At 48.2% G+C, this 15,417-nt stretch overlaps 1 protein-coding gene across 1 annotated transcript; it reads right to left on the minus strand.

Annotated features, from left to right (window-relative positions):
• Positions 1 to 4,572: 4,572 nt before the first annotated feature.
• On the minus strand, positions 4,573 to 8,265 carry IRF2BPL (interferon regulatory factor 2 binding protein like). The gene has a single exon (XM_063290154.1). The coding sequence runs from the start codon at positions 7,518 to 7,520 to the stop codon at positions 5,361 to 5,363; it is 2,160 nt and encodes a 719-aa protein (XP_063146224.1). The 5' UTR covers positions 7,521 to 8,265; the 3' UTR covers positions 4,573 to 5,360.
• Positions 8,266 to 15,417: the final 7,152 nt, after the last annotated feature.

The following is a 15,417-nucleotide window of genomic DNA, read 5'->3' on the forward strand; positions in this document are numbered from 1 at the left end:
GATCCCGACGCAGTTCTAGAACTCCTCCTATTGTGCCCCCTCCCCTCTTGCGAATCAAGCCGCTGGAACAATGGAGTGGACGTGTGCCATCGGCCCTTCCCCTCCCCTCCCCTCCCCTCCCCTCCCACCAACAGAAGCCTGCGGGGAAGAGGGTGACAGCGTGGAATTCTGCTTGGCTCCAACCAGCCGCGCAGACGCTCTACGTGTCCCCATTCCGAACCCTTCCGTGGGTGGCTGGAGGCCGGGGGTCACGTGCCTGTCTAGTCCGGGGCCCAGTCAAGTGGCGTTAATTCCATCTGTGTCCGTAGGCTGTGGCATTCCAGGCCGCCTCTCGCAAGCTTGGTCGCGCAAGGCAGCCAAAAGCAGAACTAAGCGGGGAGGGATTTGCAACGGGAACTTCGCCTCCCTGTTCGCTTTCCCCGCCCGCCCCCTTATCCTCCTCTTGCTTCGTTTGTCAAAGCAACATTAGAGCAAGGGAGACTCCCTTTCTCTCTGAGCTTGAAAACAAAGCGACCTTAACCAGCTCCAGGCGTTTGGCGGTGTGGGAGGGATCGCGACCAGCTGGGACTCGACTTCACCGCTCTGCTAGGGAGGGGAGGCGGAAGGCAGAGACGGAATCTATAAAAAGAAATCCCATCCAGATTGAATTTGTTTTATAAAGGGCATCTCTTTTTTTTTCAGGCAATCGGTCTCTTCCAAAATGGAAGACAGGAGTGAGCGTGTTTGGGGAACTAGGTGTAGCTACTGCGGGAGGAAGGAATGCGCAATTTGGATAAAGGGAAGGGTTTTTGATTCGGCGCCAGCTTCCTCCAAAAGGTCGCAATGGGCATGCAAATGAACGGCAAGGCGGCTGCTTCGCCCATTTGGCAACGCCTCAGTCAGAGGCATGCGCGCTTCTGCTTGGCTCCTACAACTACCCTCGCCAAGAGGTGGAAAGACCCGAATTGTGCAAGAGTGGAACCGTCACTCACAGCTCTCCCCCTTCCATGAAAATCCTTTCTGAAAATGTGCCCTCAGAGACTCCAGTAGCTGTGTTGATTTGCCTTCCGCCCACCTTTTCTCCTCCGCAGTTTTAGCCCCATTTCTCCCATTTGGTTGAGGGCTTGAGTGAGAATGTGCGAGGACTTCGCGGGCTCCTAAGAGCCCGGGCGGAGATGTACGAGGTGAATCTGCACCCCAATATCCTTGCCTCACGCACTGAGAGGAGAGGAGGGCAGCCCATGCAATCGGTAAGATTAGTTTTAACCCATCTAGTTACAAACACAATCTTTCCCTCTTTTTTAGGGGGGGCTTTTGCTTGGAATTTTTTTCGCATTTGGCTACAAACAGATACCCCCACCACGTGCGTTCTGAAGGATGTCCAGTCTAGAAGTCAAATTGTACATCCCTCCTGAGATGGATATTTACGCAAAGTCTTTCTGAAACCCAGTGCTGCAACAAAAGCAAATCAGCTGTGACCGCCCTCCCCACCCCTCAGACATGTAGCCAGCCTTTTACTCCTGAGGAGGGAGGGAGGGAAGATAGAAGGGAGCTTCTGTGAACTTCTTAATGCGACTTAGCATTTAGAGGGATCCTCCGCCTTTCTCCTACAGCCCTTCTGCCATCAAGACCACAATACTTTTCCACCGAAGCTATAGTCAGCCTGGGTGACCTGAGTAGTGAGATAATGAAAGGCAGTCACTGCTAACTTGTTTGTTAGGAGAGGTGTAGCTTTAAGGTTCAGGCTGCGGAGGGAGAATTGTGGCTGAGGGCCAAAGGGGAAGTTGTGGTGCTGCTGAAACTTTGTCAGAGTCAGCATAATAGCGATAAAGCCAGTCCTCTAATTCAAAGCAACAGGATGTGTCACTTTGGCATAGAGAAAAAGTTCACGAGGCCTAATATAAACATTTCTCATATGAATTGGAGGGGAGGCAGGGCAGAGAGATAGCATGTGAGGAATCTTGCTAACTTGCTACTCCCATGGAATTTAGCTACCAACCTAAAATGAAAACAAGTTTTCCTTTTAAAGCAAAGGGGAGAAGAGACCTTAAAGTAAACTAGAATTTCTGGATTATGGCAGCAGACACATTTTGAAAATAATGGGACAAGCTAATGTTTATAGGACTTCATTTGCAGCTGAGCATGTTTCACTCAAGAGGCTGCTTTGTTTTACTTTTTGCTTTAGCCAGAATCACTAAGGCCACACCTCCTGAACCATCACAGCCTGCGGAAGGTGGGGGGGGGGGTTAGCCCTTCCCTCTTTACTGCAGAATTGGGTTTTTTCAGGAAATCCTTAGCTCAAGAATTTCTGCCACTTTTTTTGAAATGTTTCCCTAATATGCATGTTCTATCTTGTGTCTCCAAAATCCCAAAGTACTTGAGGATGTAGCAAGAGTTAAAAGGTTGTTAAAAAAAATAATTTTGAGCTTAATTTTTTTTTCCAAAATGGGAGGAAAACAATTCAGAGAATAGAAATAGAATAGAAATAGAAATAGAATAGAATAGAATAGAATAGAATAGAATAGAATAGAATAGAATAGAATAGAATAGAATAGAATAGAATAGAATGGGTCAGATTGATGCTGTCATCTGTAAATAATTTCTAAAAAGCTTCAATCATTTAAAAGGTTCATTCATTCTGACTAGCTCCTTAATGGGTCAGAGGAAAAGGAAAGTCACATGGTTACAGAAAACCTTCATACAACAAATGCTGTCTAGCTATGGTTAATTTTAATTTGTGACGGTATTACAATGCATTGCAATCTTCTTTCTCACATATGCTCACTGTCTCTTGACAGTTTCCTGTCAACAGAAATAAGATGGGGGAAGGATAAACCAGATTATCTTGAAAAATAGTTCTAAAGGGGGAAATCTGCAAGTTAAGGATCTTTTATAGATTTAAAAGTATTTGCTACAATACTTTTAATTACCTATTTTCATCAAAGCTGTATTTCTTGTGATATATCCATACATAAGCAGTAAGAATTGAAAGGGACTTTGAAAATCATCTAATCCATTGATTATCGACCATCACAATATAAGCATGAAGTTTAAGTCTGATGCACAATTGCTGAGAAATTCCAAAGAAGCAAGTTCAGGATGGCATTTCTACATTGCCTTTATTGCCTTTTGGGCTACTCTTTTATTCTGTATCAATTTCTGTGTGGACTGATGCCATCTCAAAGAACTTTAATATAAAGTTTATAACAAAAACATAGAATTGCCCATGTATTCATTCCAAACTGCAATATCCCTCACTGGAAAAGGTAATCGTTTTTCAAAGTCTGTATGATGGTACTGAGAAGCAAATCTCAAACAGGCAAACGAAGATCCTCAACTGTGAAAATCCAGATGCACAGTACAACCCTAAAATACATGGCTTTATTTATATTCCTGTCTTGAATAGAAACTGTGGTACTTGCACCAAATACAAACCCAAAGGCCAAGAGGACTATTTTAAAATGCCTCCTCCCGTCTGTTTTTCAATGGGCCAAACGTGTAAATGCTACTGGCTGCTGGTAACCTATAGTACAATGGACTGGGGCCACCTCTTCATTCATACTGCAAGAGCATTGAAACATCAACAATGTGATGTTTGTTTGCATTTCCAGCCAGAGGGGCCTATGTGTTGATTCTCCCTGTTGATCTGATCAACTAGCAGGCATTTTACCACCCCCAAATCTCATGAAAATGCAAATGCCACTTCTGCAAACGTAATAAAAAGAATAATCGGATTCAACCACTGCCAGGAGAAATGCAGTTCAGTCTAATCACTCTGCAATTAGTAACTATTTTACAGGGGAGGGGGGGAGTAGGCAACCATTGACATTCTGCATGTGGATGTAAGGAAATCAACCCTCTTTTTAAGTTGAAAAGATGCATACTAAAATACATGCTGCTTTAATCTGGACTGTCTCTAATCTTTCCCCCAGTTAAGGTTTAGTTTTGATTTATCAATGGCAGAAGTCAGTGGATCTGCCCTACACAACGTAACCTTAAATATGTTTACTCAGACCTAGGTTTAAGTTTGCTCCCAGATAAACCTGCATAGGTCTTCAGTTACATTATTTTTTTGTACGAAAAAGACCTGTAACAAGCATACAGCCCAATCTAGTGCCTGTTTCTTAGAAGTAATCCCCAACTTCTGTCATGTGGCTTATTCCAGAGAAGCATACATGACTGCAGACTTAGACAGCAAATGAAGGTAAATCCCACTCCATACATTTGGGACTCTTTCTGAATAAACACATGGAAGATGTTAATTCTATCTGATACACATCTCTCTCTTTTCTTTTAAGTCTCTGTATAATAAAATCCTTACAGCTGTGGAATTGAAAGGGGAAGTGAGAGGAAGAGAGAACAAGAAAATGCTTAGTCAGCAGCTGTCCTGTAATATTAAAAGGTGAAATGTAAGTAGGCACAGTGCCAGTGTCTAGATAAGCTCAATAGCATCATTCTCTCTTGTGTGTGTACAAATGGCACAGAATAAGATAGAGACCTGTGGCAGAATTAATGGTATTCCAAAAGGTCAGCACATTTTGTCCTTTCTGTTGTTTATGCACTTGGCAAAAAAAAAAAACCTTACTCAGGAACTATTAATATCAATTGAATTTATTACAATTTACTAAGCTCCAAGGCACATTACAGTGTTCTGTTAACTACAGAAATGTATAAAGGACAAACAGAGCATGTTTTCCATTTACAGCAATTTTGCTCTAGTGTTAAAAAGCTTCCGTGCATCAATAAAGCCAAAACAAAAACAAAAAACGAAACAAAAAACATGATTTAATTTTTTTCAGATCAATAGAAAAAAATGAAACATTTTTTTACAAAGATGCAACAAAAAAGTCTCTCCTGTATCACCCTACCATGTTGCAAAGGAATAAAAAGAAATAAAAAACAGGAAAGAAAAGAAAGAGTGAAATAACAACATTCTGGGGCTGAAAAACAAGCTGTCACCATTTTTTGTAACATCTTTTTAGGCATGACACTGGCCTTGGCAAAAGAAAAGGGATTTTTTCTTTTTCTTTTAGAGAAGTGCATACATTTACAAAAATACACACCAGCAGCAGGTAATTGCTAAAGGTTATTTAACCATGTACCTAGCCAACACACTGTCAAAGAAATGAGAAACAGGTATTATGTGGTGACCAAACAATATTATATTCTGTTTTAACAAAAACAAAACAAAAAAGAACAGCTCTATCCTTCGAATGAAGAAGGGTACATACCTTTGTTTCAAAATATAGAAACATACGACGAAAATAAGGTCTATACATAAGACTAAACTTTTTGCAGTATTGTCCTGTGTGTTTTGTTTTGAATATTCACAATTCTACATCTTCAGATGGCTGAACGGCATTGGATTTGCTGTTTTGATTTCAAGGGTCTCTCTCCTTTTTCACTTTCACATCCCCAGCTAAAATGGTCGCAATCTCACCCTGCATAAATGCCCAAGGTACGTTGGAACCTACTAAAGGGCATTTCTCACCACTGGGGCAATAGACTTCGCCAGTTGCCCCCTGAGCCTTGATACTCTCCCGAGAACAAGGGAAGCAGAACTTGTGGCTGGGCACCGAGGGGCATTGCACAAAGTGCGTGTCCTCCAAGCGTTCGTGGCAAATGGTGCAGCACAGGGGTCCGCTATTGGCCATGGGCGAGTCTGGAATGTTTTGGGGGTGCACTTGGTCCATGCCGGGGTGGGTGTTGGGGGGTGGAGGAGCCACCTGCAAGTTCAGATCCCCATTGCGGGAAGCCAGACGACGTTGGCCCGGCACAGAGGCAGGGGACACTGGGCTGCTGCTATTTCTCCGGGTTGAGGTGGTCGAGTGCACAGAGCTGCCATCCTTGGGTGAATGAGCATTGCCCAGGGTATCAGCCACTGACATGAGCGCAGCCATAGGTGACTGCCCATTCTGCGGGGCTGACTCAGGTGGGGTGGTCCGGTTGGAATGAGGTCCCAGTGGTGGCGGAGGTGGTGGCACTCCCCCAAAGCCACCTGCAGTCATGGTGAGCTTGAGTGCCTCGCTCTGACTAGCCATCCACTGCTGTCGCTGCTGCTCGTCACTCAGCTTGAGACTGCCTTCGGATGCAGAGTCTGATGGCTCTGGAGAGGCCTTCCTCTTGCGCAGGCCACCACTGCTGCCCGCGCTGCTACTTCCCCCACCAGGCCCACGGCTAGAGGCTGGCCCACCTGACCCCGCACTAGCGGAGGAGGTAGGGACCCGGGGCAATGTGATAAGAGTAGTGGGCAGCATCGGGCAGGAAGCATCAAGGTAGGGCTGCGGCAGCATGTCGGCACCCACCATCTCTTTGAAGAAGCGCACTGACTCAGGCAGCAGGTCACCCAGGAGGCGCCAGTCCCCTGAGCCATGCTTCTTCTCATACTCGAGGTACTTGAAGCCTGAGGAGAGGCCACGGCCAAAGTCTTTCATGCAGTCCTGGTACATCTGCTTGGCCACACCTGAGGCACTAGAAAACACTGTGCCAGAGCCACTGGGATATTCAATGAACAGCTTCAGCTCGTAGTCCAGTCCAGGCTTAGAGACCGCATCAAAGGCAAAGACACGGCCCAGTAGCGCATGGTCCTTCTTGAAGCGCACCTCATAGGGTGTGCAGCCAGCCAAGGTCAGCAGCGTTTCACGTACCAGCTTTGGCTTGCTGGCCCACTCCTCAGCACGGTTGCGGAGGCTCTCGCTCAGCTCGGCCAGCGCCTCAGCATTGCGCTGCTTCTCCTTCAGCTCCCGCTCCTGATCGCCACTGCTAGACACAGAGCCCGGCCGCTTCCCACATGGGTCACCTGAAGAAGAAGTTGAGGAGGACGAGGACGATGAAGAAGACGAGGATGAAGCTGGGGGGCCTCGCGGAGGGGGCAGCGCCACACCGGAGGTGGCCGGCCCATTGAGCAGCGTCTGGGGCAAGAGGTTGGGTGGCACGTTCAGCTGGGCCCCACCGCTGCCAGGAGGGAGACCACTCACCAGCCCACCGTGCGCTCCTCGCCTGGAGGATGAGGATGAAGAAGAATTGGGACTCTGACGATTCAACTCCGGCGGCCCGTCGTCAGGCGCTTTGGGGAAACCATTGGGTCCGCCCAGGCCGTTGGGGAGGCGGCCCGCGTGGCTTCCACTCAAGCTGCCTGGAGGTGGCGGCGGTGGGTACTCAAAGCGGCCTCGTTGCTCGCTGAGCCCGTAGCGCTCTAGGCCCGAGGGTGCTTTCGAGGAGGCAGCGTCCACATGGTTGAGCCCCTGCTGCACGGCTGCTGCGGCCGCGGCCGCGGCGGCTTCTTTGGCCGAGAGCGCCACGGCTTTGACGCCCACCGGAGGCGGCGGCCCCGGCGAGCGGCCGTCCTGGAAGCAGCCGTGAGCCCGCTTGAGCTGCCGAGCGGTCTCGATCACGAACTCGATGCGGTCGGCGCCCTCGTAATTGACACAGCCTCGGCACACCGGCTCGCTGAAGTCCCAAATCATGGCCCAGGGCATGCGAGGCAGGTCGCACAGGTAGCAGGACTGCCGCCGCGAGGACGACACCTGCGCCGCCGACATGGCTGCTGGGCAAAGGGGGCTCTTCTCTGGCCTCTGTCACTCCCTACTCCTGCCACCCTGGGGGGAGGGGAACCTTCCTGCCTTCCTTCTTCCTTGCCTTTTACCTGGCCAGGTGGAAAGCTCTTCCAGGTGTCCTCAAGCGAGGGCCAGGGGTTCAGCCCCCCAGCCGCTTCTTCGGCCACTTCCCGGCACTTCTTCGGAAGGTGTCTGTAAGCAGCGGCTGTTCTTCCCCCTCCCCCTCCCTCCCCTCCTCCTCCTCCTCCTCCTCCTCTCACGGTGTAGGATGCGGGAGGGAGAAGTAGTGAAGGAGAAGGCACGGAGGAGGAGGAGGAAGGCGGGGGGGCAGAGAAGAGTCCGCTACCTGCTGCTTGACCCAAGCTGGCCACTTCCCCAACAGTATAGTGAGGTGGGTAGAAGCGGAGAGACGAGAAGGCACCCACACAGCTTGCTGGCGGTCCGGCCGCTCGGGGAGGTGGGCGCGCCTCAGGTTGGCGGCGGTGGCGACATCATGGTAAGCAGCAGTGCCACTGGCTCGACTCACATCCTCGAGAGCCCCTCGGCATTCGGAGTGGGGAAAGCCGGAGTGTCACTCTGGACCGCTGCTGCCGAGTCTTCCACCAAGCGCGGCTCTGCCCCTCCTTCTCGCAGGGCGCTCCATCCGCCTCTCGCTCCTCAGTTCAGATGCCACCTGGGTGGAGCGCTCACGTCACCGCAGGGCGCTCGCTCGCTCCCTCCCCCTTTCCCCCAACTGCTTTTGCTGTTCCCCTTTCTCGCACTGACTGAGCGGCCGACCCACCAGCTTCTTCTCCCCCTTCTTCCCCCTTCCTCTGGATGGAAGGACAGGGAGCCCACTTGTTCCACGGATATTGCGCATGCTCGGCACCCTGCCCATTTCCTCCTTCCCCTCCTCCCCTCCCCCTCCCCCTCCCCCTCCCCCCTCCCTGTGTGTACAACAGCTGAAGCGAGGCGAGCTGCTTCTTGGAAACCAAGGAGATACACTCCCTCTTTCTCTCATACGCGCACTCGCATGCAGACTGAGGCTATGTTTGGAAAATTAAACGCTGGGTCTCTCCCTCCCCCTCTCCTTCATGGCAGTTTTCCCCAGAGCGAACAGGCAGCCAGAAAAGCACATGCAGAAGATGATTGCGCGTTCCTGGCTGAGTTTCTGCTTACAAACGTACCGGGTTTGTGTGTGTAAAGGGGCGGGAGTGGGATGGCTTGGGGTAGACTTCTCCCCCTTTCCATTTTTGAGAACCGCAGCAGCGCTCTTTTTAATCGCTAGCAATGACAGAGCTGCCATATATGGGGCATTTTGCAAACATCTCTTTGGCGGCCCAGTTTACGTTAATGACTGGGTGGGATTTGCGGGACCACTTGTAATATTGGAATGGAACTTCCAAAACCGTTTGGGTCACAGCCCAATTGGGTCACAGCCTCTTCATATTTTGCAAAGCTTGCATTCCCTTGTGGTTAAGGTTAGGATCCTGCGTAGGTGTCTACTGAGCACAGTGGGAGTTGAATGAATTTCATTCAGGATCTAAGGCTGCAAAGAACGTGTCCCTGAAGGAGTGGGAACCGTCGGCAGCACCTCCCCCAAACCGTCAGCTGCAAGCCAGTAACTGGGCTGCCTTTTTGCTTTGAAGTAACTGCTCTGGATATTCCATCCCCAGGAGAAATACAGTTATGCCCCCAGCATAGCTGCGCCCGGAGGGGGTCCTTTGCAGCCGCTAGGCGGTTTAGCTCCCCTGGAGCAAGCGGGGGGGGCATCTGGTTGGAACTTCAGCCCTCCCTCCCTCTGCCTGCAAAGCCCGATTCACTGCCGCCTGGCACACCACTCCCCAGACTGGGGTTGCGAAGGGACCTGCCTGCGAGGCGTCCCTGGGCAGGCCGATCCAGGTTGCGTCACCGACGTGCTCCAGCCCTTGCCGAGTAATGAACTGTCCGGGGTGAGTCAACATTCCCCAGGGTGAAGAAATGGTGCTACCCGCGGAGAAATTGTAGCATATTATGGATGGGTTGGGCTGCATAACCCGTGCCTTGTAATAATATTTACTCAGCGCTTTCCTTCGATGCCAGGGGAGAGGGAAAACGAATGCGGGAAAGAGCACTTGTTTTCATTCGGAGTGCAAAGGTAGGGTTGCGCCTTGTTACCCCGTGTAAATCCAAAATCAACACCTCAGCCAGCACCAGCCTTGCACAATAAATTTCACAGGTGTTCTCAGCGGAATATCCTAGAGGACATGATTATTCCAGTCCTTGGACAGGAACGTTTACACGTCCTGATAAATCCAGGAGTCTGTGTTAATGCAGTAAGAAACCAGGAGCCTGAGAGTTCTAGTCCCGCCTTAGGCATGAAAGCCGGCTGGGTGACCTTGGGCCAGTCCCTCTCTCTCAGCCCAACCCACCTCACAGGGTGGTGGTTGTGGGGAAAATAGGAGGAGGAAGGCGTATTAGGTATGTTTGCTGCCTTGAGTTATGTATAAAAAAAAATTAAGGCGGGATAAAAAAATAAATAAATAAACGGCAAAGCCTGTCCAAATGAGAATCCAAAGGCAGGGATACGCACAGCTGGAAGCCAGGAGGCTAAGGATTATGGGAATTGAAGCTTCATATAGGTAGACAGCACAGATTGCACAAGGCCAAATTAAACTTTTGCAAGGCTGCAGGTATCCTTTGTTTTTAAAAAGCCAATTTTTCACAGGAAAACCCCTCTTAATTCCATGGAACATGCCCAAGGTTGCAGTCCTAATCTGATTTGTTCCATGCATCAGATTTGGTGATTGTGCAAGCTTTACTAACATTCCATACTCAAACATGGCTTATTAAATTAACTGAACTTCTGGCTTCGCAAGGCACAGTAGGAGACTGAGTTGGACACACAGCTAGGCTAAATGTGTTAGTGTGAATCCAACCAGTGAGGATCCCTGCAGGCAAGTCAGGGCTGGGTTGACACGCTGAAGGTTGTTTGTTTATGACCCAGTACATTGTGTCAACCAACTGTGGCTAATCCCCAAATCCTGGTTTAAAAAACCATGCTTTGGAACATGATGTGAACATAGCCTAAGATTTAAATCAGAAGAGGAGTTGGAAGGGGAGATTGCCCAACTAGTCCCGCTGATGCTTTGTTCTGAAAACAGTCTCTAAGACCACTGCATTGAGGAAGAACGTCAGAAGGAGTCTTGCCTTGGTCCTCAGAGCGTTACTTTAGCCAGCTGTCCAGAGAAGGCTTCAGCACCTTTCAGTGACTGCTGAACAGCATGAGGTCGAGGCACAGGAGGAGGGAGTGCTGCCAGGATCCTGGCAGGACCCTTTGGCAGATGACTAGTCCCAGAGCAACAGGCGCCCTTGTTCTCAAATTGGATTGGGTTCTTTCTCCCCATCCCCTCCCAGTCAAAACACCCTTTGGTTTCAAGTGCTTCCGTTCCTGGTTCTCAGGGTCTGTGTTCATGCGACACTAACCTGTGGTTAATTTGCCCATGGTTTGTTCAGTTAACCCAATGGTCTGGATTTGCAAGACACACTAAATCACAAATGAACCCATGGTTTCACACAACACCCTGGGCTAAAATGTGGTAGATTATTATATGGTTCAGTATGTCACATAAACATTTCCCAGCCCTTTAGGGTAATTGGTGCCTCTGTGTTACCAGCAGGTTTCTTTGCTCACCTGTATGAAACTATTAGATTTGCCCATTCGATTCAGCGGCTAGAAAGAGAGCTAGTTCCAGACCCTAGACCACTTTACCATTCTTTGCACTTGCAGAAACCTGTTGTCCTCACTAAAAGATCTTTCAGCTTGGGGACTGTGCCATCATGCCTTGATGATTTTCCTCTCAGCAGAAGGAGGCTTTTCTCCCACAGCCATGGGCCATGTGCTTGCTGAGAAAGCTCCCCAGCAGGATCATCCATACCTATTGGGATTAAGGGATAGGTCGAGCCAGATTACTTGTGTCTTGCAAGCAGATTCTGCCCCGACGCTTCAGTGATCAATCAGTCATTCAGTCAAAATAAATGAATGGGAAATAAACTGAAATTCAATGTCAATCAGCCACCCCAAACAAAACAAACTCTCTGCCCTCAATAAGCAAGAGTAGCAAAGATAAACATCCATCTGCTAAGGGACAAAGATGCCAGGCCACACTTCTCTAAGCACCTTCCCTCATGCAAGGGGGCTGAGTTAGTACTGTCAGCAGCAAAAGTGGTTTATCAAAGAAAAAGGAGAGTTGTGGGAGAACCCAGAGACAACGTTTTAAAAGAAGTTAGAAAGAACTGAACAATTCTGCTGTTCAACTGTGACAATTTGCTCACAACAAACAAACAACATGGGGACAAGTACAGGAGTCAGGCTGGAGTGGGGAGAGAAGGAGGCCACCTGGGCAGCTGCTGGAGAGAGGAGAGAAGGAGCAAAGGAAATAGGAAGCAGCAGCAAACCAGCACTCTAGACCACAGTCTTTCTGGTCAGTTTCCCAGCCTGTCCCGGCGCTCTCCAAATGTTTCAAATGAAAATCCCATCATTGGGGTGGTAGGAGTTTTTGTCCTAAACATCTGAAGGGCACCAGATTTGTGGAGGCTAGTTCCAGGCTTGTGATTTTTCCTTCTTTACCTCGACTACTGTTCGCATTGCCCAATGATCATGCCTGGTCACGGGAAGCTACTTTGGGGTCATCCGAAGCAGCATTTCCACCAGCTTGTGTTGTAGGAGAGGCTGGGGCGATAATTGGGCCTGGAGTTCCTTCTCAAACCTCTTCTGTGCTGATGATTTAAAGAAAAAAGCCTGAACTGGGAGTAGAAAAGAATATATCACCGCTTCAGTCTAAACGAGCTGCCATCTTTCCAATGCAATTAGTGAATGTCAGAAATAGGAAGTACAATGTGTCATTAAGGAGTCATCAAACAAATGCAGTATAGTGTTAAACTATGCCTAGAAAAATACATGTGTGGAGGGAGGGTTTGGTTGGCTGTCTTTATATAGGATACTGGCCTGCAGACTTTCTGCATTATTGTAAATTTCAGAACAAAAAAGGGTGTAAGTCGTTGCCAAGCTCCAGCAGCCTATTGTTGCTGATAAACGCCAAGCTATAGAACTGTGTTTCAAATCTCCAGTGGATCTGAACAGCTACAGAGATCATACTGAGTCTCTGCCTTGGCTATCTGCCTTTAGGCGATTCTCATCTGAGCCCATTTTTGGCCTGGAATCTCTACTACTCTAGGCATATTTCTGTAGGTGCCAAAATAAGTAATGCTTTATGCAGTAACTTAAATCCACAACAGTGTAAGTCACAACACATTGACTAGTTGTGAACAGCCTTCCTCAGCCAACCTCCCCCAGACTACCATCCCCATCATTCCCAGACATGCCAGCTAAAGACGATGAAGGTGCTTGTTTAAGGCATCTGGAGGAGGTCTGTTGGAGGAAACCTGATCTTTCAAATGCCATAGGGCATTATGATTTTTGCTGGAACCAAAGCACCCCACTCCCTTTCTGGGTTGGGCTTGGATTGGAAAGCAAGCCAGTGGTGCTGCCTTTAGAGGGTGGCCCCCTGGTTCAGTCCTGTGAAATCCTTGAGGGAAGGGGGGCAGTTAGAGATTGCTTTTCTGAAGCCAGATCATAGGAAAGTGATTACCTTACATCACTAGGCTGTGGCTGAATCTAGCCTCTGCCAGAGCAGCTGGTTTGCTTTGGGGGGGAAAGAAAGAGAGGAGAGCTAGGGAATTGTGTTCTCACATTCCACAAATGCTTGCAAATGAGTTCCTGATTTGTGTGGAGTAAAAGTGTGTCTCTAGGCTGCCAGAAGATGCCTGTCAAGACAGCGATGTTGTTCAGAGTGCAGTATGAGGCTCTTTTGTATTTTACTTTTGCTGCAGCTGAGACACTCTTTTCTGTACAGCCCATTTTGTTCCACTTTGAAAATAAAGCCAGGAACTGTATCCGTTGAGATGTAAAACCTCATTAAAAAAAAAAAAGATGTCTGCGATCCACCCTCCCCCTTTTCTCCCCTGCTTTAAATGACTCCAATGCTTTTCTCACTCTATTCTCTCAGGTGACATTTTCTCAGTAAGGATTTTCAAAACTCAGCTCTTTCCTCATTCCTGCTGCCTGCTTTTCCCGTCTAAATCACGTCCCTCGTTGATGTTTCTTAGAATAAGTGAACAGAAAAGACTAAGCAATTGGTTGAATGCTATACTAGCTGTTGCCAGGTACTCATTGTCTCTCAGCTGAGAAGGCCAAATAAATCTCTCCCACTGTCATCAACAGTAACTCTCCCCGCGCACCATCATTTTATCCCCATACCTCCTATGTGCCTCCTTGCATGGATTTGCCTTTGCGGATGAAGGTGTAGATTCTGAAATTGAGCTGTTTGCTAGACATTTATTATTAGCATTAATATGAATATTGAAATTCACATTATTCTTGTTAGTTCAAATCATACTGGACTTGACATAGTCTGGGATATTATACAAATGCATACACATGCTATGTCCTTACAGTAGTTGGACACAGTGGATTTCTCAAGGGAAGGGTTTTGCCCCACGGGTTCTGGTAAGACAATAGAGAGCTATTTGATTTTAAGGTTCTCATCTTAAATCAAGGTTCTAAATAAGCTCACAAAACACTCCAGTTGGTTTACCAAGAAGCACATCCTGCCATGTGAGTGGGCAGCCTTTGGGAGTGGTCCAAAGGCTCCACCAGTTTCAGAGAGCCAGCAGCCTGAAAATATGATCAGGTTGGTGGTGGACTCATTCATGGAATTCCCTCCCAAGGTAGGCTTCATCCATCCATGCTGATTGGGGATTGCATAAGTTGTCCAACACTTACAACCTCACCTCAAGAATTAAATTTCCCCCCTCCTTTCTTGTAAATTGTCTTTTCCAATGCTCTGGTGCTGGGAACGGAGTAGGGGTAGGGTGGGCTAAATGATGGCTCCAGCTTAATTTGGAAACTTGTAAACTGCAGGCCAATTTAGGTGGCAGGACTCCTGACCGTGGCTGACCTCAAAAAGCAAATGGCTAGTCTGTGGACCAGCAGGAAAGCTGGGGCTGTAGGGTAGGCTAGGAAGCTAAAGAATAAGGGAGAAAATGCAGTGGTAAACTACTTCCCAACTGTTGCCAAGAAGACAATGTGGAAGTGTTTTCAAAGTTAGGAATAGAATTTGACTTGAGAGAGACTCTTTAAGCTGACCATGGAGCCAATTTGCTTGTAGCAGTTTAGAGTTTCGGGAAATTTTTAATTGGTTTCTTTGTTCCTGTTGAATTTTTGGTCCCTTTGTATTTGTTGCCACTTTGAGAACTGGGTGCTAAAAAGCGGCAAAGTCATAATTTACCGTAAACAAAGCCAAACAGTTCAACCCCACATGCAGGTCAGCCTGGTAAACCGGACTCAGATGATGTCACTGAACATATTTGCTGGCAAGAAAACCTTCTTGCTTTGATGGCATTGACTTTCCAGTCAGCATGTTGAGATGATGCAGCCCTGTATTAATCTCCCATGCATAGCTCAGCTATAAATTGGATTTGAAATTTAACTTTGCACACAGGCTTGTATCTAAGAAAAATTGCTGCTAGAGACAGAGCTCTTTAGAGTGAGTGCCTGGCCTTGGTGTGCTCTCTCTCTTTCTCTGCTCTGTTCTCTCCCCCTGCCCCCCTCCCCCGCCTCTGAAGACCTTGTTGAGCTCTCTCCTCTTGGGAACATAAACAATCAACACGACTAAATCAACACAATCAGTAATTTTTCTTCCCCAAGGCTATTCCCACCATGGGACGCTCCGTAACTCTCATGATGGTGCAGTGATGGTGCAGAATCCGCTAAACATTATTAGCTTGGTTACCAGCAGCTAGCCAGCTGCCCTCCCTCCTCTCCGCCCCTCCCTTCTGCCTGTACACAGACTGTTTATCAAAA

Source organism: Candoia aspera, chromosome 1 (genome assembly GCF_035149785.1).
Source record: "Candoia aspera isolate rCanAsp1 chromosome 1, rCanAsp1.hap2, whole genome shotgun sequence".
NCBI lineage: Eukaryota > Metazoa > Chordata > Lepidosauria > Squamata > Boidae > Candoia > Candoia aspera.

Coding starts and splice junctions, on each gene's coding strand:
- IRF2BPL (XM_063290154.1), bottom strand. CDS start 7,520: ATGTCGGCGGCGCAGGTGTCGTCCTCGCGGCGGCAGTCCTGCTACCTG.